We start from the raw sequence: 27,316 nt of genomic DNA, 5'->3' as shown, positions 1-27,316 counted from the left end.
GCAGGGCTATAATTGTTGGTGGCTGTCTCTATAATGAGTAGAAATGCCCTATTATAAATGTGCTACTCTGTGGTGATTACAAACAAAGCCAGAGTATTTATAACAAAAGTACAGCAATACCACTTTAATTCATTTGCAAATATATCATATCCATGCTGCAGCCATGATGCTGGTTATTTATGGCAGCATTTGGACACTTACAGTGATGCATTGCTTTATGTTGTCTGCTGGAAAAGGATAGTCCAAAGTAGGAACATTTACGAAGGGCAATAATAATATTTGACATGAGACATACTATGAATTATACAGATTATTTGCCGGTTACACAACAAAAAAAATGGACTGCAGAAAAAAAAAGAAATTTGAACTCATGCGATTGATCTCAAAATGGAGAGTTTGTCAATTGTAAACCAGATATTCAATCTGTCCTTCACATCGTCCGGTCACCTCACTAAACCACTTTGACATGATATACAAGTCTGGATTGTTCATGCAAAAATAATCGGAGGCATCACGCACCAGCGGATGAGAAACGCATGACGGGATGTAAAGTGTGAGAGAGCTTCACTGTATGTGCACCCTACCCTGTGTCTCTGCAGCTGTCCTGGCTCCGCCGTCTGCCTGCAGCTGCGTGCCTGTTGTGTGGCGGATGCTCTCGGCTCCGGACAGGTGGAGGAGACTCCTCTATGTCCTCCAGTGCACCACCTTGCGCGCTCACTGCTGCCCGGGGAAGGGAGGGGGGGAGACGGGGGGGTCTTGTCACTCATTTCCACCTGAATGTCCGCGTTGCTTTAAAACATAACCTCCTAAAAAAGGAGAGCAGTCTGGCCACTAAGTAAGAAGAAAACTAAAGATCCCATCAGAATATATATATATATATATATATATATATATATATATATATATATATATATATATATATATATATATATATATATATATATATATATATATATATACACACACCATAGCCTTGACAGCACGGGGAATTAAAAACAGCAGCGCGTGTGAGAAGGTTATTAAAAGTCATTATACCACACCTTTAAGAACCTATAAAGAAACATGAGACTGAAACAGCAGAGCCATTAGAGCTGTGTCGTAAAAAAAAAAAACGAGCCTATATTGAAAATATAATTTTTACTTTTAGGTAATCCCTCACACTAAAAGAGTTGTAGGCTAGCACGAAATGCCAATTAGCCATTGTTTCTTACCGAGATGTTTCTTTCTTCTCGGACTCTCGGCGTCGCTTTGCACCAGGTGAGACACAACAAGAGTTTTTGGTCGAGGAAAAGGTAGGAGGTGTCCAGCCAGGATCACTGATAGGAGCCGAGATATCTCTTAAAGCGCCCTTATGCCTCCGACTCTCAGGCAGGGAGAGATGTGATTGGGAACATGTTACATAATAAAATCTGCGCGGCTCGCACGCACGCGTGTACACGCGCGTACACGCGCGTTCAGGCACGCGCCCTCCAAGGGGCCAATGGGGAAATTGAGTTATTTGAAATTTGCACTCATGGTGTGTTTCACCCAAATGTATTAGTGAGCGACATTTAGATGATTTATTTAGACTGTTGCAAAAGAGCATCATGCTGAGCCCTCTCGTATTGGGGCATACGTTTCATATATCCACAATGAGAAATAGCTGCAATATGTCTGTGATGTTAATATGTTCCTATATGGGTTTACTGTGATTGCTACAATGTCTATATCATGCCTGTGATATAAATTATAATGCATTCTTCTTTCCACACGGACCATTTTCAAATAAAGACTGTACAGACTTATAATGTGGATGTAGCTGTGGATAAACAGAAACAATCCTGTTCAGAGTAATTTAAATAGATTTTGTTATGGTTTTAAACCCCGAGAAGGTCTGTGGGTAAAACCTCTTATGAATGGTGGGTTTGTTGAAAAAGATAAATGTAAATTATAGAGGACACAAACATCATATTGTGTTCCCATTTCAATTTCAAGTTTATTTTGTCACCCAAAACAACATCATGCATACGCTACATCTAAAAAGAAGTCCAGCTATCACTCCCTGTATTACCCCGTCAGCTCTATCACTCTCACCTGTCCACTCTGCACTCACCTAATCAGCTCATTCAGTGCACCTGGTAGTCACACTCACCCCATCAGATTATTCTATTCACCTGTTAGTCACTCCCATCTCGTGACTAGCTCCATCCTTCTCACCTGCCCACTCTGCTGCGCCTACTCCCTCTGATATAAGGCCCAGCTTCACTTACACTCACTGCCAGATCGTTCTCCGCATTAATGCCAAACCCTCCCTCCAACTGCTCTCCCGTTGCTGACCCTGCCCGTTTAGACCTCCCCGCCTTGTCTCTGTCCCGGACCACCAGAGCTGCCTCAGCTCCCTCCGGTTCCTGTCAGATTTTTCTCCTGAAGCAGAGCCTGTTTGTATCAATCTGACTCAGTAACTGATAACAAGCATTAAGAATAACTATACACAGAAATAGCCAATCATCTCACTGATGTTAAAAGTTACCCACAGCAACTTTAAACTGAACATTGTTGGATACTGACTTCTCTGCCTGTGATAAAGATCTTTAACCTTGCTGATGTGTAATGTACAGAATGCACACCCAAAACTAAACACACAGGTTCTGTGCATCTGCTGTGTGCACCTTTTCATATTTTGTTGACGTCCATACAAACTAAAACATCATCACGATTAGTATCTCTGTCCTGATCCCTCCGCAAATAACACCTAGAGCTATTTAAACCCATTCTTTGCACCTCTCTTGCTTGTGCAACAGATTGTTAACGGCTTCTTCACACTGTCCCCACACACTCCTGTTTCAAGTGGAGGCTGCGTGAGAGAACAGTAATAGCAGTTTGTCTGAGAGGCAGAACGGTGAAATGACTTGCCACCAACAACAACAGCTCTGTGGGTGTTTACTTGACACAGAGACATGGGTGTCAAGTCACTCAAGACCATTAATCTATGCACATATTTACAAAGCAGGAATGCTTAAAAAGAACTGGATGAACATTACTGCAGGACTGGATATTTGGCATCAAATGAGCCACTAGTCAATATATTGAGCGAGGAATGGCTGTTGTACCTCTTCCTTGTGCAATCTCTTTTACTGTCAATCACATTTAGATTTTCTTTTTCAGCTGGTGTTCTGAAGGAAGGAGAGCGGAAGAGATTTCCTAGAATAAGTCTAAAATATCTATTGAGAATTGAGCACTGTGGTGACATGAAATTGTTTTTTGCTTTTGACAGTGTGTCCACCAGTTTATCGTGATTGATAAGTGACAAGTTGATGGGCCCGAGGGTGTTTAGCACAGTCAAGTGTGACCCTTGTGCCATCTGGAGAGGAAAGAAAACTCTAACTGAAGTAGGGAACATGGTTTCTAAAAGGAACATTTCTTTCACGGAGAACACATGCATAAACAAACAGAAAGCAGATGAATTTTGTTCAGTCTTTTGTGATAAGGTATAGAACAAGAACAGATAACATGTTCCAAACATTTTTTAAACATTATCTCTCTGTCACATTACATATTTGATGGCTCTTTGATCCATTCTTCTATTTGGTGCACTCTATCAACTGTTTAGACTCCCATCCTGTGTCCATTTACACAATTCATAACTAACTCGATTCGAGTACATGTCCATATTTGGAGACCAATCTTACACACAACATTTCTGAGTGTTTCCTGTGGGAACATTTTGAACAGTTTTATGTGTCACTGCCAGTGTAAATCAATATGTAGTATGCCCTATTGGGAAGGATTGTTCCCCTCTCAAGTTTAATAGTATTTGGGGAGCAGTTGTTCCTCTGTATTTTCAAGCCCATTGCCATTTTATGGGTCATTTATTTTTGTGTTGACAACAAAACTTTCACTTCAACACACCTTTAATATCCTCTGCTGTGTGCAGTGATGCTTCAAAATAGATTTCAACAACAGCCAGCCAAAACAAAAAACAATAAACGGTGGCTCTCTCTGTAACTTCACATTTTGCTCATTCGGCAAAGGAGAGAAAGAAAGACATAAAGAAAGAATAAACTGTTAAAATATACACAAGGAAACCACAGTATTTTTTTGTTTTTATGGAATATTTTGTAATTGAAAGAGGGCTCTTTAAAGTAATGTATATTATTAAATCCAGTTCAAGAAACACTTCATACTGCTGTGAGAGGTGTTGTGGATCCAGGCTAGAAAGGCAATCATAGGTCTTTGTTTTAGCTTAGGAAGTACCAGGAAGTTATTTTTAATGACTTGTGAAAAAAGTAAATGAAACATATCTAAAATGTATAAATTATGGCAGAAGCATTTGTTTAGTGTGTTTAATTTTGTGCATATATGGGTTTACTGTTCATTAAAAGTGATCATATTGTGTCTGAACCCATTAGAAAGTTGTAACACAACACAATATAAATGTAAATTACATTACATATTTGTGATGCATATAAATGTGATGCTCTTCTAGGTCTGTACACCATGTTGATTTGGGGCTTTACTGAATTGATCTGAATCTGAATCTGTTATAAAATAAAGAAAATGTCTATCTGTAATAATATTGATAAATATCAGCATGTAAGGCCATTACAGTTGTATCAATGAGGATACAAATGACTACTTCCTGAGTTCTTACAGTGAGCAATACACATTCCTGATTAAGTCAATAATGGAGATACGGTATACATAATGGACATACATTGATTGTGACAATGTTTTAGATATTGACACAGGAAACCACAGTTGTATGTAGCTTTCACGTTACTGTAAAATTGGATCAAGGTCTGTCAGATTACTGTATGGTCCACTTTATATATAGATGAGAATGAAAAGATTTACAGTCACTAACACCATCCACTATAGTGCCAGTCATACGTTAGTTCATATACATATAAACATTCCATAGGCAGTGATAAGGATCATAATGCGAACACATTGTCAGATACTACACATCATACATCATACTACTGCAGTACACTATGTATTTGTTCCTTTTGAGAAGGAGTGATATTGACTGAGTGAGTCTTTTTCATCTCAATATTTTATTGCAATATATATGTGAATGATTTCCATGTGATGCGCGTCGCATGACATATGTATTCTGTTTGATGTCAATGATATTGTGTATTAGAAAGAAAGAAAGAATCCAAAACAGGTAAGTAATTAATCAATATACATGTACAATTCAATCATTTCGTTTCATTTAACTTTTGACATGCCCCCTGTTCACCTAATAGAAGCAGCATTATTCCAGGATTTCAATGGTGTGAAAAGCCAACAGCGAATCATACTCAATGGCTGGGGTTTCATTTATCATCCAAAATCAAACAATGAAACACAGAAACTGTATTGATCCTGTCACTTAATTTTCCCTTCAACCCCTCTCCCGTTGCAACCCTAAATCCATACGCATTGTGTGCAGGGAACTATTCATTAAGCCGAGGACAATTCCCCCTGCAGTGTTACAGCCCCTTACCAGAACCAAGTTGAAGTGACCCTTGACACCATCACTGCAACACAGTCCTATAAATCCCCCGAGGCTTTAAGTAACCCCAGCAATAACAAATGCCACGATGCCATAAGTAGTCGTGGACGACGAACAAGCCCCATCGGTTGCACAGATCATATGTGACACAGGAGCTCACCCTGATGCTCCTCTATTTAACTGTGGCTTTTGAAAAGCAGTTGGTATTACTGGTGAGTTCAAACAAAAAATAACATTGGTATACTGTACAATTTAGGAGGTTTCTCTTAGTGACAACCCCACAGAGAATGATCACCCAACTCTGTGTCAGTTTCAGCGCTTTCATAAACAATCTTTTTCGCCTGCAGTAGACAGCTGTTTTCATTTGGAAACAAAGGTCTTGGGCAAAGTACTTTGACTACATAGTGGAGCATTCTGCAGCTAAACAGCCAGATATTGTGAAAAACAATCTCATAGCTCAAATTAGGGTTAATATTGGACCTACATTTGAAAGGTGGAAAACGAAACTCTAAATTAACGCTAACTAATGTAGCTCTATATCTGTTGGATGTGTAGCTCAATAGGCACCAATTTGCTGTCATATCGCCATATCAACTTAAAAGGAAATAATATGTCAATGTTTCATCCACAGCTTGTTTCTGCTGCACCCAAGTGGTCAAGCATCAAGAAGACATAACAACTACTTCAAGGAATAACTCGTCATTTTGGGAAATATGCTTTTGTATTAATTTGCTTTTGTATTAATTCACTTTATTGTGGAGTGTTTGATGAGAAGAGTGATAACACTTTCATTTATATTATTTAAATATACAACAAGAAGACAAGGTAACACAATTCGCCAACCAGAACCGTTGTCGAATGGATTAAACAAATGAGATTAAACACCAAATTTATCCACATTACTATGTTTTCAAGTCACTACCAAAATGGAAACTTAGTGTTCTAGTTTTACACTATGAAGTCTGAAAGTATGAAATGTTGAAAATATGTATGAAAATGACATTGAGTATGATGGAATACACTGATTTGGGGAAAGGAGAAAAGTGCAATAGAGGGAGATAAAGAACTGGAGAGGAGCCTGAGATTGAGGTTTATTAAAACACAATTGCATTAGCGAACTGAAAGGTAAAAATCAATCCTGTGTGCATTCGACCTGCTGATCCAGAAGCCTTGTTCAATATGAGTCCAGATCTATTCCACTGACACATGACAGATATGACCAACCACCCACTCAGGTTATTGGCCACGGTTCAGCTTTATCCCAAAGAAAAAAGTCCCTTTTTTTTGGCTTTGTTGCAAGTGTCGAAAGAAGATGGCAGTTACCAGGGTTACTGTACATGGCTATGTTTCTGAAACACTTATGCAATCTAACAGAAAATGCACACTGATCATGCTTCGATGACCATAAAAAAAAGACATCATAATAATAATAATAATAAAGTAATAGTTTAATGTTAGGGTAAGACTATAGAGACCTTTTCCATCGATTTTGATATTCCATTAGTAGTGTAGGTGACCTGTTTGTGATGCAGACCAAACCTCTTCTTTGAGAGCAGCTGTCAAAGCAGTCCAGCCGAGCTATTTGGTGATATCAAGTCTCTGCTTGCATTCTTGTATAATACTCTCACTGGGAAAGGATTCCTGCCACGTGTGGGCCATGCAAAAAAAGTGCTGATCCAGCCTGTGTCTTTCTCTACAAAAAGCCATAGAGTTGTTGTACATGGAACAAAACTGCTTTTTATGTTACTTTCTTCTTTATATTAATACGAAATGACATCCTTGCGTCCTGTAGAGCAGCACATGCGGTTGGGATGCTTACATATTTCAGTAACATTGGTTTGTTTTCTCTAAGTCCCCCCTCCCAGCCTTTTGCAAGACCAATGACTCTCTGACCTCAGAGAGAGACAACCCAAAAGAAGAAAAAGATAAATAAACATTGCTTTAGTTGACTTACACACACACACACACACACACACACACACACACACACACACACACACACACACACACACACACACACTGTTCATCATGTCAGGAGAATTACATGTATGGATCACCCGGTGGCTGCACTCAAAACGGTTGGCAGGCTTCATCAAACAGCAGTGCTAGAAGTTGTTGCGTTTGAGGATTTTGGTGCAGAGGAAAATTGATTGCTCGCCTCACAATCACAGAGCGGCCACAACAAAATTGCACCTGCCAGGGCTGCATCTCAGTCGCTTTACAACCCTCCATTCAACATATGAGACATATGGCACTACTGTCCCATTTTTTATTTCGACAGGTACTCTTACTCTCTTATTGACTCTACAATAGAACTTATGAATTGAAAAAACTATTGTATGGAGAAAGGCTGCTCATTAAGACTCCAGCTCTTACATGCAAAGCAGTCTGGATGCAAGTCAAGTGTGCAATAATGATGGCAGAGTTTCATTTTCTATTTTGTGGCATACTTTGCCTGCTAAATCCCCCGTGCCACACTAAAGGTGGCAAGTAGTTGGCATCTTAGATGGGAAGCAGGCAGAATGAACCACTGGAACTGTACTGTCCCAAAGTAATTATTTGTATTGTCCTCTGGTATTTCTTCTCTTGGCATCCAGCGCAGCATAAGGGAGACATACACTTGGCATGTTTGCTTTTTTCCAGCAACCTGCTGCTCTGGATGATTCCTTGTTAAAGCTGATTATGCTAACTCTCCTCGTCGTAGGATGGCCAAAAAAGGCATCGAAAGATGATCTCCTAAATATATTCATGAAGGTTAAACATCTTAACAGTGGAGGATTTGTGGAAAAAGGGATGTCTGTTATAGCAGTTCCCAAGTCTTGAAGCTGACCCTGATCTGCATACTCATTGCAGATCAGGGTCAGTTTCAAGACTTGGGAACTGCTATAGCAGACATCCCTTTTTAAAATCTGTTTGTCGTACAGATTGACAATTAATTCTGTAAATGCCGACCACTTTGTTTTCATTTCTTTGTCATTTCTTCCTCCAGCCTGCGGAGCGCATGCTACACAGCCTCTTTCCCTGATGAGAGGAGACAGCCCACTGCTAATGTACTGGAATGCTCTACTCAATATGGGCAAAACCAGGCTCTCGTTGACCTTCAAGAAGGTTACAGGGGTATTATGTCACCCTAATCAGCAAGTGAAAATAATTCCTAATTCATGTTGGGGAATTAAAAAGTGTGCATATGTGTGTGATATCAACTGCGAAGAAGGTTTTATACTGTATGCGAGAAAATAAAAGCCCATAATAGAATAATTAGAAAACTTCACAATAAAAGTCAGAAATCAAGATGTATCTTTCTGGTAAACCCTATGGGGACCATTGGCATACTGAAATCAAACAATTGACAAATGAAACGGTATCACTCTCAACATTAGCTTTATTGTCTGTGACTAATGGCTGATATATTTTTCTACTCTTGCCATTTACTATGAATAATTTGCTAAAATAGGTTGTGACTAGGGCTACAACCAACAGTTATTTTAATGATCAATTAATCTGCAAATATTTTTTTCTGAATCGTATTTCACTTGTTTTGTAACAATCAAATTGTTTTTTTTTGTCAAACCAACTTTCCAAAACCTAAAGATATAATCTTTATTATGGCATACGAAAAAAATAAATGGGAGTTTTCGATTAAAAAAAGTTTTTTTATAACAATCATTGAAATAGTTATTTTCCTACCGGTTGACTGATCGAGAAACTTTGGTAGAGTTGCAGTAAATCAGTGGTGGGAGGGTTTGCAGATTCCATTACTGGTATGGGGCATTTCTTCAGCCACATGACAGATGTGTCAAGGAAAAAAGTTATGATTTTCTATTTGAAAAGGGCATTTCTGCACCCTGGACAAAAAGCCAGGAGCATTCCCCCTGTGCACGTCCCTGCAATGTACTGTATATTGGACTGAAAAATAAATCAAGTGATGGATTATTCCAACTGTGTTATTGCGAGTGGAAAAATCTTGAATCTTCGTGTCAGGAAATGATATATGCAAATTGAAACCTCTGCAGAAGATGAATGAGATTGTAAAACCTAATATGGAAGCCTCAATTTTTATAAAAGATCATCATGACTGGCTGCCTAAGAAAAAATCTATCTGGCGACTCATGCAGTTATCAAACAGTGGAAAATCAATCTGGAAAGTGTTTTGCTCGGATGGAGACCAAATATTGCAGGGGTGAAAAAAATAAAATCCACAAAAAGTTGTCAAGAACAATACTTATTTTAGTTGGTACAGTTTCAAAGTTCTTCCAATTATTTGATTTTGTTTTGTATTATTTAAAAACAAAGATATATTGTATATTTCTTGTTTAAATAAACTTGTGCTCGAAGTGTTTCCACTGCAAATGGAGTAAGAAAATAGCAATACCATATTGACCTCCATAAAAGCTAAAGTAAAGAAAACAAACATACCTGAGTATTCTCCTCAATGGTGGAATTAGCTCCCCATTGACATCAGGACGGCAGAAAGTCTCTACATCTTCCGTCGCAAACTAAAAACACATTTTTTTCGACCATACCTTGAATAGGGAAGGTAGCGCCGTAGTAGCACTTTAGCAGCACTTAAATGGCTCTTACTGATAGCACTTTGTAGTTCAACTTTATTGAAGAAAATTGTACTTTCTCGATTCTTGTTGTTCTTGTATTCATGGTTTAATGCACTTATTGTAAGTCGCTTTGGATAAAAGCGTCAGCTAAATGACATGTAATGTAATATTCTCTATCGTATAGATATATTTTATATATTTTCTGAAATAACAATGAAAAAGAAAGACCCCTTGGAGATGTTCAATTATTTATGCAACAATGTGTATCCATGATGTGTTTGGTTCAGGTGGTCTTTAGCTTTACAACTGTTGTGCTGTTGATCGGGCTGTGTAATGACTAGTAACTGAAGTCAATAAAAAATGCACAATTATTTAAATAAAAGTTTAAAAAAAGATTTACCCCTGAAAGGCATGAGGTGGTGTTATAGAGAAATTAAAATAGCCTACTGAGATTCAGTGCCACAGAACTGTATTTATACATTACAGAGTACGTGTAATTGGTACTATAGACCTCTGGTTCTGGTGTATGTGTATGACATGCTGTCAGACCTTTGAGTAGGAAACACCGTCCTCTTGTGTTCAGAAAGAGTCACAGTATCTAAACATTGAACTTAATACTTATTCCATCAATATGAATAGTCCTAAACTAAAATAGAGATGAAACGAATTTGATGGCTAATTCTACACAGTGTACACATTTTATCATGTTAAAAGACTAATTGAAAATGTCACATTACAGCCTTGCAGTGTGGCAGACGTCTCTGATTGGCTCTTTCTTTGAAACTGGGCGGGACAAAACAACAGCAACGACCAATACTCTGCGAGCTCACCGTCTGACACCAAAAAGTAAACAGACTTGTTTTGATCTGTCAAGAAATCATTCGACAGTGCCAGTCCTTTCACAGAAAAAGTAGTCCGTGTCATTGTGAGCAAACTGTCAAAGTAAATCGGTTTGTTCGAGACGAACACAAAGGTGTCCCCGCGCGGTCATTTTGTTCCCGTTACGTGTCTTATGGCTGTTTTTAAAGCGCGTTACGTTAGCTAGCAGGCTAACCAGCCATCAGCTGGCTAGCGTGTTCTCCACCGTGTAGACGAAGTTAACATTAGCCGACGGCGTCGTGGCGGCCAGCAGCAGGTCGACGGAAGGGCGTGTGCGTGTAACGATCCACTTTCATGTCTCTTCCATCGCTGCGTGGATTAAGTGATGGCGTAAATCGCGTGTTTAACGCGTTACAGATCAGGACCGTCACGCTGACGAGCGGTGACATCTCGAGCAAACCCTCACTAACCGGGGCACGGTATAACCACCGATTTTAAGCCGCTGGTCGCCACTCGTTTCTCCACACGACGACAACACTTGTGGCTTCACGTTAAATGTACAACAGCTATATGTTGAGAAATAGTTAGAATGGTGTTGGCGCGAGACAGCCGATGAAGCCCGAACACCAACACTCTTTCATGGCCGAGGAAGGAAAGCTGAGTCCAACGGGAGGCCGGCCCGGCTCTTCGGGCCGCCCAAGCCGGCAGACCTTCAAAAGTTCAGCCCATTTCCGCAGCCTGCTGGACGGCCTGCTGGTCCTCAGACAAAGTGGCATCCTGTTTGACGTGGTGCTGCTGGTGGAGGGCCGACCCATCCAAGCCCACCGCATACTCCTGGCAGCCTCTTGCGATTATTTTAGGTAAAGCTCACAACTGGTTGCTTTATTTGCTTCCTATTTTTGTCTTTATTTGTGTCTCCTAGTATATGCAGGAAAGATGCAACCTTACAAAGAGGCTTACTGTATGTGCAGTTAAAGGGAATGACACACGATGCTCATTATATTCAACACAGATTTGGTTGAAAGAATATGAAAGTTGTATGATGGGTATATAAATGTTTTTTCAGGTGATTTCTTGGCTTAACATATGCCTTTTTCTTTTAGTAGTTTGTCTTTGAAAAATGATGTGGAAAGTCATTGTGGCCGTGTAGTATACATGTAATCATCACTGGGCCCAGGTTACCCTACCATAAGGCATTTAACAATATGTCACTGTTGTCCACTAGGGGAATGTTTGCTGGAGGCCTTCGCGAGACGCAGCAAATGGAGATCCCAATTCATGGAGTGTCTTACATGGCCATGAAAAAAATCCTTGACTACATTTACACGTCAGAGATTGAGTTAGACCTGGAGTGTGTGCAGGAAGTCCTGATAGCTGCCACACTAGTCCAGGTAAACTCTTTGTTGTTCTGTTGCGAGACCACATTGTTCATTATTGTGTTTTCTTCAGCTAATCTGTGTCATTTTGTGTTTTTATAGCTTGAGATTGTCATCAGCTTTTGCTGTGATTTCCTTTTCTCCTGGCTGGACGAGAGCAACATCTTAGAGGTCCATAATCTAGCGGATCTCTACGGACTGCAACAACTCAATGCCAGGGTCCACTCCTACATCCTCAGGAACATCCAGACTTTGTCTCGCACCGATGTGTACCGACAACTCCCCCAGGACGAAGTGTTCAGCGCACTGAGCAGTGAAGAGCTTCAAGTGAACAGTGAGAACGAGGTGTACGAGGCGGCTCTTCACTACCACTACAGTCCTGAGCAGGTGGAAACTGACCAGGTGCACTTGCAGGTCAGTCCCAAGGTGTGTCAGCATTTTGTACTCATCTCTTCATCTCCATTAGATACACACTACGTATATATGTGTATATTGTATCTGCTTAGTTTAAATTTACTTTTACTCTCACTTTGTCAAAGCTTTATCAGCCTGAATTGTAATCAACAAATGTTTTGAAATCTTTTTGCCTGAAAGGACAATCTCAAGATGCTTGATGCTGTGCGTTTCTGCCTGATTGAGAAACAAGTGTTGCAGAGGCTGTATGGCCGACTGAACCAGTGTCCACTGAAGGACTCTGTGTTAGCCGCCCTGCGGTACCATGAGCAGGAGATCCTGCAGCCCGTCCTGCAAAGTCCTCTCACTCAGCCACGGTCCACCTTCCACTACATTTTGGGCTTTGGGGGGATGTTTACCTCCGGATCCCTCACAGACAACGGGCATCTGTTTCAGGTGTTCCACCCGAGCTGGGGGGAGTGGAGGACTCTCACTGCATATCACACCCCCCGAATGTCCAACCAGGGCATCGCTGTGCTCAACAACTTTGTTTATCTCATTGGAGGAGACAAGAACACCAGTGGGTTTCGTGCAGAGACGCGCTGCTGGAGGTCAGAGCCCTTCATTTAATTTAATTGATTATTGATTAACATGTTGATTATTTGGAGCTGGAAAGATCAGTCAAATAAGTGATGAGTTGATTGATTAATCCACAACTATTTTGAATAATAGGATAATCCAGCCATCATGCCTTTTTTTGTTTTTCTTTACAAAAAACATAAACATTTACATTTTGTTTCTTGAAGAAAAGAATGTGACCAAAATACATACTGAGCAGAAAGTTTAACGTTTGAAAAATAAGCCAGTGGTTTCTGGTGGACTAACTGTAATGACTTCAGTGTGTCTTTGGCAATTCTGAACTTCTGTCACATGGTACATGTCGTCTGACATATTTGCAGATACTGGTGCAATAAGCTAATATTGGCTCATATGCAAGCCCTCCTCATTTGTTGATCGGACAATAGTTTACAATGTTCTCAGATTGCTTGCTTTGATTAGATTAAATCTGTGATTAAATCCCCAAAAGGTCAGTTTACACCGATGTACTGTGAGAACAGACGTTCTTTCCTTTACTGTTTTGATGCGTGTCCATTTTCTTTCCAGATACGACCCTCGTCATAACAGCTGGTGCTCCATTCAGTCCCTGCAGCAGCAGCATGCTGACCACTGTGTTTGTGTGATGGGCGGCTATATTTATGCCATTGGAGGGCGGGACTACAGCAATGAACTGGAGTCAGTGGAGCGCTATGACCCACACACCAACATGTGGGAGTTTGTATCACCCCTGAAGAGAGAGGTATGACAATAGTTGAAAGATGAAAACAATTCATGTAATACTGCGACCATCCACATGATGGTGCTACATACCTACCTAAGTATTGTTACTGATACTTTCCTATTACATACCAGGTAATTCACCTTACCAAGACCTTCCTTTTATACTGGTCTAACTTTCCTTCCAGGTTTACGCCCACGCTGGAGCCGTGTTGGATGATAAAATGTATATAACATGCGGGCGCAGAGGAAATGCATACCTCAGAGAGACCTACTGTTTTGATCCTGTGGCCAATCATTGGACAGCTTGTGCTGAGGGGCCGGTGGAGCGAGCGTGGCATGGCATGGCTGCTGTTAATGGACGCATTTATGTTATTGGTGGAAGCAATGATGAGCGTGGATATCGCCGTGACGTCCTGAAGGTACAATGCTACAAGTTATAAGTGTTTATTGTTGCACAATGAAGTCAGTGTCTACACTGGAAAACAATAGTCTCATAGTCCGTCATTCAGTTTAAAATTGTGTTTTTTGTTTTTATTTGTACACAGAGATGTTCTTGCATCTTTGGACCGTACTTTAATGAAACGGTGAGCAAGTTGTTTCCTGTTTTTTCTCAGGTGGCATGCTTTGACCCCAAAGCCAACTCTTGGTCTTTGCTGACCCCCCTCCATGCGGGACATGGAGAATCCGGCATTGCTGTGCTGGACAGTCGCATCTACGTCCTGGGAGGACGCTCGCATGACAAGGGCAACAGGATGAAATACGTTCACGTGTACAACACCGATGCGGACGAGTGGGAGAATGAGACGGAGTTTAAGGAGCGTGTCTCCGGCCTGGCAGCCTGCGTGGCGCTCATGTCCCCTGCTGTGATCGCCCAGGCCAGAAGCTGGGAGCAGCGCACAAAGGCTTCATGGGAGGATGTGGACATGGACAACTCGGAGGACTCCGGTGAGGATTGAAGCAGCCGTGTCGAACTTAAAGTCTGAACTGAAAGTCTGTCTGATCACTGGAGACTGTCATGCACGTTTCTTACACAGCATGTTGAAGTACCTGGAGGATATTTCTGGGCAGCCTTGTGTCCTCCTTGCACGTTGATTACTTTGAGTGCCTCTGAACCAAGTGTCATTGAGGACACATTTGAATTACTTTTGAAATATCTTCTTAGATAATCATAACCCTGCACATGAATCCCTGCTGTAATGCTACTGCTGATCCCTTATTCTTACATGTGAATTGAATTTGTTATCAGAGAGAGAACCTGGACATCTTTAGGTGACACAAAGCAGCAAAGACTACTGGCTATGCAAAGCACTCGGTGACTTAGGTTCGACAGGATCTGCTGAAATCTGGTTAGTCTTCAGAGATATATATATATATATATATATATATATATATATATATATATATATATATATATATATATATGCGCAGTAGTTACCTTTTTAGATTCATTGTTAATATATGGGATTTAAAGACCATTGTTGACTTTTTAAATATAATTTAGTTCTTGTCTTCAGTTCCTGGTTGTTGCCCACTTTTTTGCATTTTTTCCAAATGATGAAGTGGGTTAGGGTCAGACCCGGGGTGGAAGTTACACTTTTGAAAATACATTTTAACACTGTGCCTTGTTTTTGTGATTACATCCTAAACATGTGCTGTGAAGTGTATATTGTATGTTTTAGTGTATTCTCCAGATGCATATGAGCCTTTATTATTATTATGTCTCTGACATTACAATTTGTTTAAAAAAACATTGAAATGGTTTGTGGTTGCACCTGAATGATGAGGCGTTGGTGCTGCAGGTTGAAGACCTCACCAGCTCACTATGTCTGGTTCTGATTTATGAATGTCAAGTCTTAATAATTTTTGTGATGAAAACCAAACCACTATTGTCATATTTGTTGTGTCCTCTCATGGATCTTCCACACAGTATAACCTATTTCATTATTGAATTCAAAGATCACAATGAGGAGTGGTTGTAACATCTTTCTGCTCCGTGCTTCTGCTTGATGCCTCACTTCCTTGGTATGCTGTTTATTCTAAACATCTAAGAAGCTTAATGATACTGTGAATCCTTTACTGTCATTGGAAAAACTTTTTTAAATGTGATGTTTTCCTATAATGAGAATTCCATCTTAAGAAGAAAATGCAATGTATTAGAACACACTGTCGCATAAGAGACATGCAAACATAGTATCCTATTCATGACTTACATTTTTGCAAACTAATAAAGATAGTAATGTATTGTTTTTGTCGTGGGTGCATGTTAGTTTAGCAGATATTTTAAAACTATTTGACAATTTTTACTTTTAGTTGATTCTGTATATGTCCATGAGATTTTTGTTCCCGTCAGTGTTGAGGGGACTTTGAAATAGAAACATCATTGAGGTTTCATTTTGCAGATGCATAACTCAGAAACAACTGATATTTCAGTGTGTTGTGTTGAGTTAATAATCAGTTGTAGATTTCCAAAGTTTCCTTGAAAGAACTGCCATTTAAAAAAACTTGCAGGAAACATAATCAAACAACGAACCAAATAAGTGGAATAACACAGTAACAAAACCACTTATGTCTAAACCACCAGCGACAACTGATTATCAATAATATACATAACGGTATTCCTCAGTGTAGCCTCACAAGAATTAACCAGAAAAGAGACAAATCTTAGACAACTAAACAATAATTATTGGCAATAAATAAAACGAGCTATGGACACAACGGCTTCTGAAACCGACTTTAGAATCAATAGTAGAATAAAACATCACCAAAGCAGCGGCTGCAGCCAAAGGTGAGACTGCACATTGATATACAGTATTTCTATGTTTTTTACCATAGACACACACACCACATAACTCATTGTAAACACATGGCTACGTTGCTAGGCTACGTTGCCACAGGGAAGTGGTTGTTAACATCATGACGTCTCATCTGGAGAGTTCAGCAGTGTGTTGTTGTACTCACCTCTGGTCCTCCACAATCTGCTCCGAGTTCAACTTCTCTACTCGTTCATTCTCAAGGAATAATATAACCAGTGCACTCACTCGGCCTCTCTGGTCCCTGCTGCGCACCTCGTATTCAAAGCATGTTGAGCTGAAGGATGCTCCACCTTGTCACATCAGTCTTACACACATCCCTAAAGGTCAAAGTTGAAAAGTACGATAGGGGAGGACAGGGTTGGTTGTGTAATGGGAATTTAGGCACACTTTTCACTTTGCTGTATTTCTCTGACAGGATTGATGTTATACTATTATAACCAGCAGCTAATAAAAGGTTATGGTCTCAGTTAAAAATGTTGTTTTTAATGTTCACTAAATAGTGTTCTACTAATGTAAATTGTTACTTTCCCCCCTGCTATGGCACTAGTTCCTTAGAGCTTGTGTCTCCCTGTTGCTTTAATAGAATGTCTCCACTGATGGCTGTCTCTCTTGTTTGAACTGTGCTGGTTGCTGCCTCATGGCCTTTATTCCGCCCAGTCTCTACTAGTTCCTCTCCATTTGGCCCTCCACTCCATCAGTTTTATGAAGGCTGACTGCTTCTTTCCTCTCCGGGGCTGTTTCATCTACATCTGTTACCCCCCGCCAGCCCTAAGTGAGTGCCCCCCCCCCCCTCCTCTATTTCACACTGTTGTGCCAGCCCCCACCACAATGTTGTGTGTTGGGATGTGCTGACACCAGCACTGGACAACCAGGATCAACAATCTGCTGCGTTTATGCGCCTTTTCATTCTAAAGCTGCAGCACCACCTGGGGAATACTAAAGACATATGTCATGCACTTAACCACGTCAGCGGCCTTCACTGGGATCGGAGTGCAGGTCGATCTGGTGCTCTTTGCAGGACCATTATCAGAGCAATTAAAAGAACCAAATTACCCATTGATGTGGAACTATGCAGATTAAACCCAGTGGAGTTGTTGATGTGTGTGTCAAGGGAATCGTACGAAGTGCTTGCTTTGATTCCTGATTCTCCTGCTGTGCAGGGTAGGAGGTCCTCAGCTAGCTTGTCTGACAAAAAAACTCAATTGAGAACAAAGAACTCCACCCGTAGATGGAAATCTGGACTCAAAAGGCTCCTTTTCCATTTCTGGACTTTTGTTAAGCAGACGCACTTTGTCTTTAACTTACAACACGTTTTAGGCATTTACCAAAGGCCCTGACCAACATGACGTGCAGAACACGTTATATACAGAATATACCAATTTACAGCGATGTGAATGATCAAATAACATCTGCATAACAAGATCTGAAGGTAGCATTTATTCAAAATGGAGAGGATGTCTCTTCTAATCTGTTGACCTCCAGAAAATGTTCCCCAATCTACCCGTCTGTCAAACCCATACACGGTACATTGAGTTGTCCAAGATATACAGTTATTGTGAAAGATCTCTTTTCCTTTTTATGCGGCTGCTAACTGTTTGCTGTATTCGAGACAACACAGCTTTCCTGACAAATTTTGCCTGATAAGCAAACCAAATTGCCCCTTTGTTTCATTCATATTTGAATATGATTAAATCAAGTCTGAGGTCTGGAGCCAGGTATTGTCTGTTTTGTATTTAAGAAACATACAAAATGTCTCGCTTGTATTTAAAGAGTTCTCTAAATTGACTTTCCTCACTTTATTATTTAAAAGTATTGAATGAGCAAAATCCAAACTTTTCAGAGGTTTATTTTCAGCTGCCCCACTTGGACATTAGGTAAAGTGACAAAATTATCTAAATGTCAAAATATGTTTTGCTTGTTTTGTTTATAAACACAGATAATATGCAGACACAATGTTGGGACCCTCGTGTGTATTATGTATGATGACCTTCTCGCCCAGCACTAGGTTACTGTATCTCTTTTGTTATCCTCATTAAAATGAGTAAATCAAAGTTGCGCAACACATAGCTGGGGAAGTCTGAGGTTGCACTAACTGGTTCAAGAAGCCTCCAAGTTAATGAATTGCACTAAAATTCACACCACAACAGAGATGTTCCTAAATAATCCCCCCCACCCCCCAGCCCCCTTCCTCTTCCCTGGACTTTACAACAGTCATTAGCCGCTCATATCCACCCAGGGCGGATGCGATGGGCCCCGCTTGTGTTTTTCAGCTGTGAAAAGGAGCCAAACAGCCCCATTTTCATGCTTTTTAAGGCTCATTGAGATGGAGAAAGAGAGTCGTGCAATGCTTTATGATGCCGGTGGGTAAACCTCAGCAGGTGAGCCGGAGTCACAGTAATACAATGTCTTTAATGCATGCTGGGCCTGTTGGAACTAGAGTGGCCCTCGTTAGATCAACAAAGAGGAAATACAAACAAATGCCACCAGAACATGTGATGCTTGTCAGAGCTGGCCAGGTATGCAGATGTGCACACGCAAACAAAGACACGTTTACAATACACTAACTCATTCCTGCTGCATGCAGAACCACAATTACAGACAGGACATGCGAAACCTAATGGCGAGTACAACCGGTGGAAGTTATGTAAACCAGGTGGCTTCTTAAAAGATTTTCTATTTTTGTTTAGATAATAGATGGAAAAGATTCACATAAATGAGACATTGAATCACTTTAATGTTTTTTTTTTTAAATTTTCAGATCACATCACAATTTGAAGACGGACATACATTGCACACTTATGTTTTACTCTTTATTTCTTTTTACAAAAATAATATTTAAACTTGGAGATGAGATGAAATTCAAAATAAATAGACAATTCTACAATATAACAATAATACAGCATGGTGTAGCACACTTTGGCTTCAGTCAGCATAACTGGAGTCTGAGTCCTGCCAGTCTGAACAGAAGGCAGCGACAGCGTCTCCGTACACGTCTTCTCATCTTTCAGTTCTTCTATTGTTGACGCAGGCCTTTGGCCCTGAGCCTCGTCTCGGCATGCAATCTCATAGCTGTGAGCACTGGACCAGCATTCTGGCAGGATGGCGTAGCGGCAGCACCGATTAAAGTCAGTTATCATTGAAGATCCCTTCACCAGCAGGAGTAAGAGAACAGCGGGTACTGGCTCCACTCAGCCACGTTGCCATGGTGATAGCCATGGTGCACGGCTTGTGTGGCGTAGTCAGCGGTCAGGTGATGAGGAGGGGGATACTGGGCAGGACCGGGGCCGCTCCACTGTCCGAGGGGCTGCTCGGCGCTGTATGGGCTGTAAATGTGGTGGCTGATCACCCCCGGCTTGCCGGCCTGGGCCATGGTCATGTTGAGGACCCCGGTGTAGTCCTGGGGGGCAGCGAGGGGCTGGGGGGCGCAAGGCGAAGGGCCAACCTCATGTGTGCGGGGCTTTGAAGGGTCATGATCCGGGACGGTGGCAACATCATGGACTCTGGACTCAAAGCTGCTGCGTCCTGATCCACCATTGCTGCTGCCGACGCTGGAGGAGGGAGAGGGAGACTTTCCGTACTCCTGGAACCTGAAGAGCAAAAGGAGGGTGGTCATTGTCTGGTAATCACGACAACATTGTGCTGCTATGTGTTGCATAACTTGTCTTCACCTGTACGGCTGGTAGGAAGCTGGAGCAGGAACTAGTTGCTCTGTGTTGTACACGTCCCTGGGGTCGGCCCCAGTGGGAGATTCAGTCCTCCCACGGGGCTCCCTGTCAGCGGCCCACGGGGAGTAACGCTCCTCTTTGACGCCATCAGCCTCTTTTCTTTTGGGCGGGTCTCCTTCCTCCCCGTCGTAACCCTCATACGATGAGCGGCAGAAATCTGAGAAGACCCACATTGTTCGGTCAGTCTTACAGGACAAGAAAGTGCAAACATCAACAGCAGGAGTCTTAAACTGTACCTGGTGGACTGTCCTCCTCAGAGTCTCTGTTCAAAATGTCTGACATCTTGGATCGTTTCTCCAGGCAGATTGGGTTCTTGTTCGAGCGCCTGCATAGGAACATTAGGTTTATTAAAACAATGCATTACATTAAATACAATTGTTGTAGAGCTCCTCCAGCTGTGGAGTCATTATCATCAGGACCGCCGTGTGACACCCACCTTTTCTTATTAGTGCCTTCATCCCGGAAACCTTTTGCAAATGGGTTGTGATCGATCTTCAGCTTTGTAATCTGTAGACGGGGAAATCAAATCAGTAAGAAAATCCCAATAATGTGCGAACATCCTGCAAGCGGTTTGAAGGGAGAGAAACTGACCCTGGTGTTCTGGTACGCTGTGACCGCCGTGAAGGAAGTCTCAGGGAAGGTGAAGGTCTGGAAAACACTCCAGCGGACACTGAACAAGTCGTCCGCCTGGACAATGTGGAAGCGCGGGTGATAGCGATGCATGGAGTGCAAAATGATCTGCAGATCGGAAGAGGGTGATTAATTCAGACCACTTCTATTGTGCTTTGAGCTCCATTTTACAAGTATCTAGTGTGCCGGTGCCAAAGCATCCAGACTCAATTATCCCAAATCCTGCAAGCATGGATATCATTTGGAAATGCAGAGATCTTGTTAAGGCCTTTATTTTACTTACATGGCCGTGCTGGTCGAGTGTATTGTTGGTGAGCTTGAGCTTGAGGAAGGAGACGGACTGCTTCATCCAGTGGCTGCCCGGGGCTGGAGATTCAGGGTGGAGGTAGGTCCTGCAGGGAGGCTGGGGCTCCGCTTTTCCTGCCACCTCCCATTTCTCTTTATTCCACTGCAGGTCAGAGACAGATAGTCAGTCAGTCTGTCACAGAGGACGGTGATTTACAGAAGGAGCCTCATCTTCTGTCTTCCCACAGTGTGAGAGGAGGACGAGAGTGACTGCTGGCCAGTACCACCCACAGAGATAGGGGGTAGTACAGTGGGCTCCCAGCAGGGGATAGAAAAACAGGAAGAGATAGCACCCTTTGATGTACAATGTCAGGAGGAGAGGGGGAGGGTTGGGGGTTGATAAACAGGGGATGTCTTGTCTGGAGATACTGGTAACCACTGAGGGATATCTACAGCCAAAGCCATGGCTGTGGTAAGTCAAGGCTACTTTTAATTGTTGGAAAGTAAAAGGCCTTTCCTTAATGGCACTCATTCACAACAATTGTCTTACCTTGTATCTGAAACCATCTTCAGGGACCATGTCAACCAGTAAGATGTACTTGGCACATGGAATAAGGCCCGACAGATTAATCTTACAGTGTGGAAACATCCTCCTGGGAAACATAGGAAGGGACGCATGAGGAAAAAAAGGAGCAAACGCAGCAAAACAGAAGCTGCTTTTCCAAAAATTGTGGGTTCGATGTTATGTCATCTTACCTGCCCGGTTTGGTGATAATCATCTCTGTTCCTATTTCATAAAAGTTCTTCCAGAGTTCAGGGGCCTCCAGAGTCATCCTGATGTTGCCCTGGAGATAGGCATCGGGGCCAGCAGCCATGGAGGAGGGAGGAGGGACGCTGAAGTTTGGCTTTAAATCTATAAGGGAATACGAATGTGATAGAAGTCCGGTTTCAAAAAAGGAACGCTCAGGTAAGACAAAACAACTGAAAACAACACTGGTTGGGAAAGAGGAGTTTACTAATTTAGAAGCCCGTTTTCCGTCCGCCGAACATCAGTCAACACTCACCTCTGATGGACTGCATTGTTGAGGTTCAGCAGGAGCACAGGAAGAGCTTGAAAGAGCTTCATGCACCGAGGGCCAATAAGAAATCCAAGTATCCGTGATATCCAAGTGGCTCTTCAGTTCTCCTCTCACTCCTTGATCTCCTTCCTCGTGTGAAAAAATTAAAAGAGAAATCCAGCAGTTCAGGGAGTCAGAAGGTTAGTCAGTCTTGTTGCAGCAGATATTTCAGAGATCACGAATCCTGCTGAGAGTGGTGACCATGACTTTTAAGGAGAGCCTGGGAGTGGGTTGGGTCAAGAGAGCCATTCCCAGGCTTTGAAGTGGCACAATGATGAGTCAGAGCCCCGCTGTGATTGGAGGCTGCTGGAAATCAAAGAGACTTAACAGAGCCTTGATACCGTCCCCACAGGAAGGGGGACGAAGGAATTGCATCTTTATTAACTGCTAAGAGACTTTAAAACCAATATGGACAGACTTCCCTGCTGCAGATCGGGGCTCGCAGCGGCACCAGAATCTGTGTAAATATCATTCACACAGACATAACCACACACCAAAATGGCATTTAGAGTGCAATGTTGTAAATACCCAAATTATTAGATTCACCAAACCTGACGAAACTGCAACATAATGGAAAGTGTATATAATTTGGTTTTGGGTGAGTCTTTATTTTCTTTAAAAAATTGTTTTCCTCAAAGTACAACCCTTACTCTACAACTAGTTATTGCACGCATCCTTTTTTTATTGAACTGAAATTAGATACAAATCAAAAACAATCGCAACTTTCTGACATCAAATATGCGTTTTGACTTTTACACAACTTTATTCTCAGCTTTCTCTATAATAGAAAATTACGCTGTGGGTGTAAACCCATAATGGCGTAATGATAACATGCAGTCTTTCTGCAGGTAACTTTTACCTGGGGGGCGTCCTCTGAAGAGGTGGGGGTGGGTTGTGTATTGGGGTGTCTAGACAGGCCCACGCTCTGATAGATAATCTCATTAGGCTAGTTTCCCTGGCTAGTTTCTGCATGTGGAGAAAGCCTTGTGTATAGGCAGGCAATTAACAGCCAGTTAGCACCACAAGCCTAAGTCAGCCTTGAATGGGTCTGAGAATAAAGACTTGCCACAACATCTCGGCCATCCTCCCACCAGCCACATCCAGGCAAAATCCTGGCGTGGCACTCCTGGGCCGGTCACGTGCCATGTTACTGTAGGCAAAACAAATGCTAAACTGCAGGCATTAGCATAGAGGAACAACATTAGACCACAGTCCCCCACCCCTCTCGTTTCCACTGACATGAAAATTTGAATTGAGGTGACTTTCACATCTCATTCAACCTCTTTTTCTAGCAGAGACACACCACTTCCACTTCCATTTCTTATTGTATTCTCATGTCTACATGGTGCATACAATGACTTCTGTGAGCTCAGCTCCCTGACACCCGGTCACAAAGGATTTGTGTAACTGTATGGATAACAGTTCAAACAATAAAACCAAATGTAACATATGATCTAGAGTTTTAAAAGCAACGTGTGCAGTATGCGTTGGCCCCGCCGTTTCAAAGGGAGCACAGCGCTCTGAAGAATCAGCAGTTAAGTGAGCACAAAGAGATGTTCACTGCTAGAAAGTCTTCCCCTGTGAAAATATTGACCTGCCTCTTTAAGGCTTCTGTGCCCGGTCGATGCAGAATAAAAAGGATGATAACATTCAGCGTGTAATGATGCACTTAAAGATGCAGAGACCTGTGTACGATCACTTACTCATGTTAAATGTCTTGATGCAGGACCCTCCCAGCACCACCCCCTTGGCCTTGGGGAAGTGCGATGTGTTTTTATCCTCTTTATGTGAAGCCAACTGTTGTCGAGGAGTTATTATGCACAGGTTCCGTGTTGATCTCCTCACTTAGCACTTTGCCAGCTCCTCTCTGACCCCCTTCAACTGTTTGCACGGGGCAGAGAGGTCACACAAATCTGTGAGTGTTTGGGAGGAAGACGCTGTGGGAATTAAAGAGATTTTGGCAAGAGGTTCTCCGCACTGCAGCTCTAGCAGCGAAGTGTGTCGACGTCCGAGCTGAGGTGTACATTTCAGCAGCGGCAGTGTCAATCCCATTACGCACTGGGTCTGGAGGTGACAGGTGTGACTGGTAAATGCCTCGCTGCTTTGCCTGGGGACAAAGGGGCCTGACAGGGAGCTCTCTCTTTTGTAACAGCTGGCCTCGGGGCGATTTGGACTGGATGACACATCACGGAGGTCACCACCGATAAAGGACTGCAGACCACAAACATTGTGGAATTTATTTAAGGCCCTAAATATGCTGTGCGAATGTAGCTACTTCATATAATTTTAGATTAAATAATGAGGGACAGGAGGAAGCGTTTCGGACTGATCATAGATGTCCTCTGTTATGATAAACGGCCTCATACATGATTCCACTGTGGCTTTTCTTCCTGCGTCTACTCCTGGATCACCTTTAGCAGCGGTGTTCCACCTCCCAGGTGTCAGTCTTTGGCCATTTGCTTTAACTGCACAGATCCCCTTGTGCTCGACAGTTAACAGCTGCCAATATACAGCCAGGGCCCGGGGATCAGACGGCTCTCCGGCAGCCCAATAAAGAGCCCCCGGAGTGGACTGACGAGAAATCTCACACCTTTCACTCACATTAGCCATGCAGCATGCCCTTTTGATGCTTAATTGGCCACTTTGAGGGGTTTGTAGAGATAGCAGCCCCATGGCCGGAGACAACATGATGTCACAGGAGGCCGAACAATCTAACATGGCGGGGGAAATGCCGATTATGATTTCACTTTATCTGCTAAGAGATGCCGTGTTGTGATTAGAGGACGCATAATGTAATGTTGAGTTTACGGCACTGCAGATAACTTTAATCTATGCATACAAATGACACCAAAGCTCAACAGGAAAGCAGAACTCATGAGGCTATCGAAGGTCAATTCATCCATTTGCCTTATAGTTATAGTTACAGAGAAGAATATAAATTTAAAAAACCTAACCCTTACTGTGAACATGATCTGTTACAATATCGTCTCTGGCATCCTCCCTGACTGAACTCCAGCGTGGCCGTGGTCTCACGTGCACCAACTAGGGGCAGGGCAAGCTCACATTTGGTCCACCACATAAGAAAACAAACCTCAAATCTAGCTTGCCTGGCAAAGGGGGCAAATGACAACTTCACAGCACTTCATAAGAAACTCCTGGAAGTTGCTAATGAAGACTAATGACTTCCCTCGTGTCGGAGACTTCACACCAGAGTGTACAAGCCCTTTGACCACAAAGTCCGTGTGGTCAGCAGGGTGGTCTGCCAGCATCCAGTCAGAGAGCCCACAGCGCCACTGGAGGAGGATGTCTTTTCATATTTATTTTAGATTGACAAATGATTTAAAAGCAAGACAGATTTAAAATACCTTTACCTTTATTTTAGTTTCTCCTCGTCTAAATCAAGGACCGAGGGTGTTGTACGCTGTACAGATTGCAAAGAAATTTCAGATTTTGGGCTAAACTGACTTGAATATCCTGTAATAACACATTTGTTTAGGCGTTTCCTAATTGTATTATGTTAGCCCGTGGGGTTGTATAGTTGGCAGTTTTAAGAGAAAATTGATAGTTTACATTTGTGTTTCATTATCAACCAAAAGAAATCAGGATGAGCGCTGACTTTTAATAACTTTTCAGTCTCATAGGCCACACACGCAGTCTGAAAATAAATGGACTGTGAGGAAATCAGCTGTCACGGTCACTGTCAAAATGTTGTGTGTCCGTGTGTGATGTTTTGGTGAGTGATCTTCACCTTCCTCTTTACAGAGTACAGCATCTTCTGACTGGTCCCAGTACACGCGTTGTCCCAGCTCATCTGGCATTCAGGATTGAGGATTTCTTGTAAATTAATTAAGAACGAAATGAAAGTTAAAACCAAAGCACATTGGGGTTATTAAAAACCCTTTAACTGATCAAATAAAAGAAAATGGAATTCAATATATTTAGGATGCATACACACTTGATGTATATACAGGGATAATAATGTCACACTAAAGCGTTACAGCAGTGAACTACAGTCACATTATATATTAAGTGTTTCATATTAATTAATATCAATCTAAATCAAGCTGTTTGGGTAATGCCTTGATCGTTTCATTACTTAGTTATAAGTTAAAACATTATTCGTTGTGAAAATTGATAAACTGGTAAGAACACTATCATATTGAAAATGCATTATAACAATATTTAGTGTCAGTCCATTCCTTCTGTCCACTTAAAATAATGTACAACCATTAACACTTAAAATAGAATACATGCAACAACTCTATGTGTTTGCATCCCATCATGTTTGATTAGTAACCGACATGTAATGTAATGTAATGTAACTGGTCATTTCTGTCAGAGATTAATTATGAACCTGTATTTATATTTGGCACCTTGTGCTCCAAACTTGCAACAAAGTATTATGAATGTTCACAGTATATTAAATATTTTTTTAGGATGCTGCTCGATTACTGTACTCACTTGAGGAAGTGATTCTTTGAATAACGAGAACATGAAGAAAAGTATGAAATATTAGAAACTCTCAGGTGTCGTCAGGCAACTGTACCAGTACTTATAAATGCTTTTACTTTTGTTAGCCTTATATCTTGAGATAATTGTTGATTCATTTCAAGCATCAGTAAGCATTGTGTACTCATTGGTCTTATAATAAACCATATGGTTATGGCAGTCACAGTATCAAACTGCCCCCTCAGAAAGCCCAAGAGGCCTGAGCTCAAACGGACGACACAAACCCACCAACTTACTGGATGCCAGGACGGTTGAATGTATGTGAAGTAGCACAGAGAACA

General features: G+C 41.8%; 2 protein-coding genes across 5 annotated transcripts; one reads left to right on the top strand and one right to left on the bottom strand.

Annotated features, from left to right (window-relative positions):
* The first annotated feature begins 10,868 nt into the window (after positions 1–10,868).
* klhl22 (kelch-like family member 22) lies at positions 10,869–15,347 on the top strand. Of its 4 annotated transcripts, none has more exons than XM_034542065.1 (7): positions 10,869–11,708; positions 12,074–12,239; positions 12,327–12,638; positions 13,074–13,228; positions 13,782–13,974; positions 14,141–14,374; positions 14,570–15,347. In XM_034542065.1, exons 1-7 carry the CDS (start codon positions 11,461–11,463, stop codon positions 14,909–14,911), a joined length of 1,650 nt encoding a protein of 549 aa, XP_034397956.1. In that variant the 5' UTR covers positions 10,869–11,460; the 3' UTR covers positions 14,912–15,347. The 4 variants fall into 4 exon arrangements, with proteins under 4 accessions (XP_034397956.1, XP_034397954.1, XP_034397955.1 ...); XM_034542063.1 differs by having other exon boundaries at positions 12,819–13,228; XM_034542064.1 differs by having other exon boundaries at positions 12,327–12,650.
* A 4,406-nt stretch (positions 15,348–19,753) lies between these two features.
* On the bottom strand, positions 19,754–22,488 carry tbx16 (T-box transcription factor 16). The gene is made up of 9 exons (XM_034540786.1): positions 22,473–22,488; positions 22,165–22,321; positions 21,959–22,061; positions 21,407–21,571; positions 21,085–21,231; positions 20,930–21,000; positions 20,730–20,818; positions 20,437–20,650; positions 19,754–20,355 (listed from the first exon to the last, which is right to left on the bottom strand). Exons 1-9 carry the CDS (start codon positions 22,486–22,488, stop codon positions 19,917–19,919), a joined length of 1,401 nt encoding a protein of 466 aa, XP_034396677.1. The 3' UTR covers positions 19,754–19,916.
* Positions 22,489–27,316: the final 4,828 nt, after the last annotated feature.

Source organism: Cyclopterus lumpus, chromosome 9 (assembly GCF_009769545.1).
Source record: "Cyclopterus lumpus isolate fCycLum1 chromosome 9, fCycLum1.pri, whole genome shotgun sequence".
NCBI classification, from domain to species: Eukaryota; Metazoa; Chordata; class Actinopteri; order Perciformes; family Cyclopteridae; genus Cyclopterus; species Cyclopterus lumpus.
This window is presented reverse-complemented; position numbering and strand designations above follow the sequence as displayed.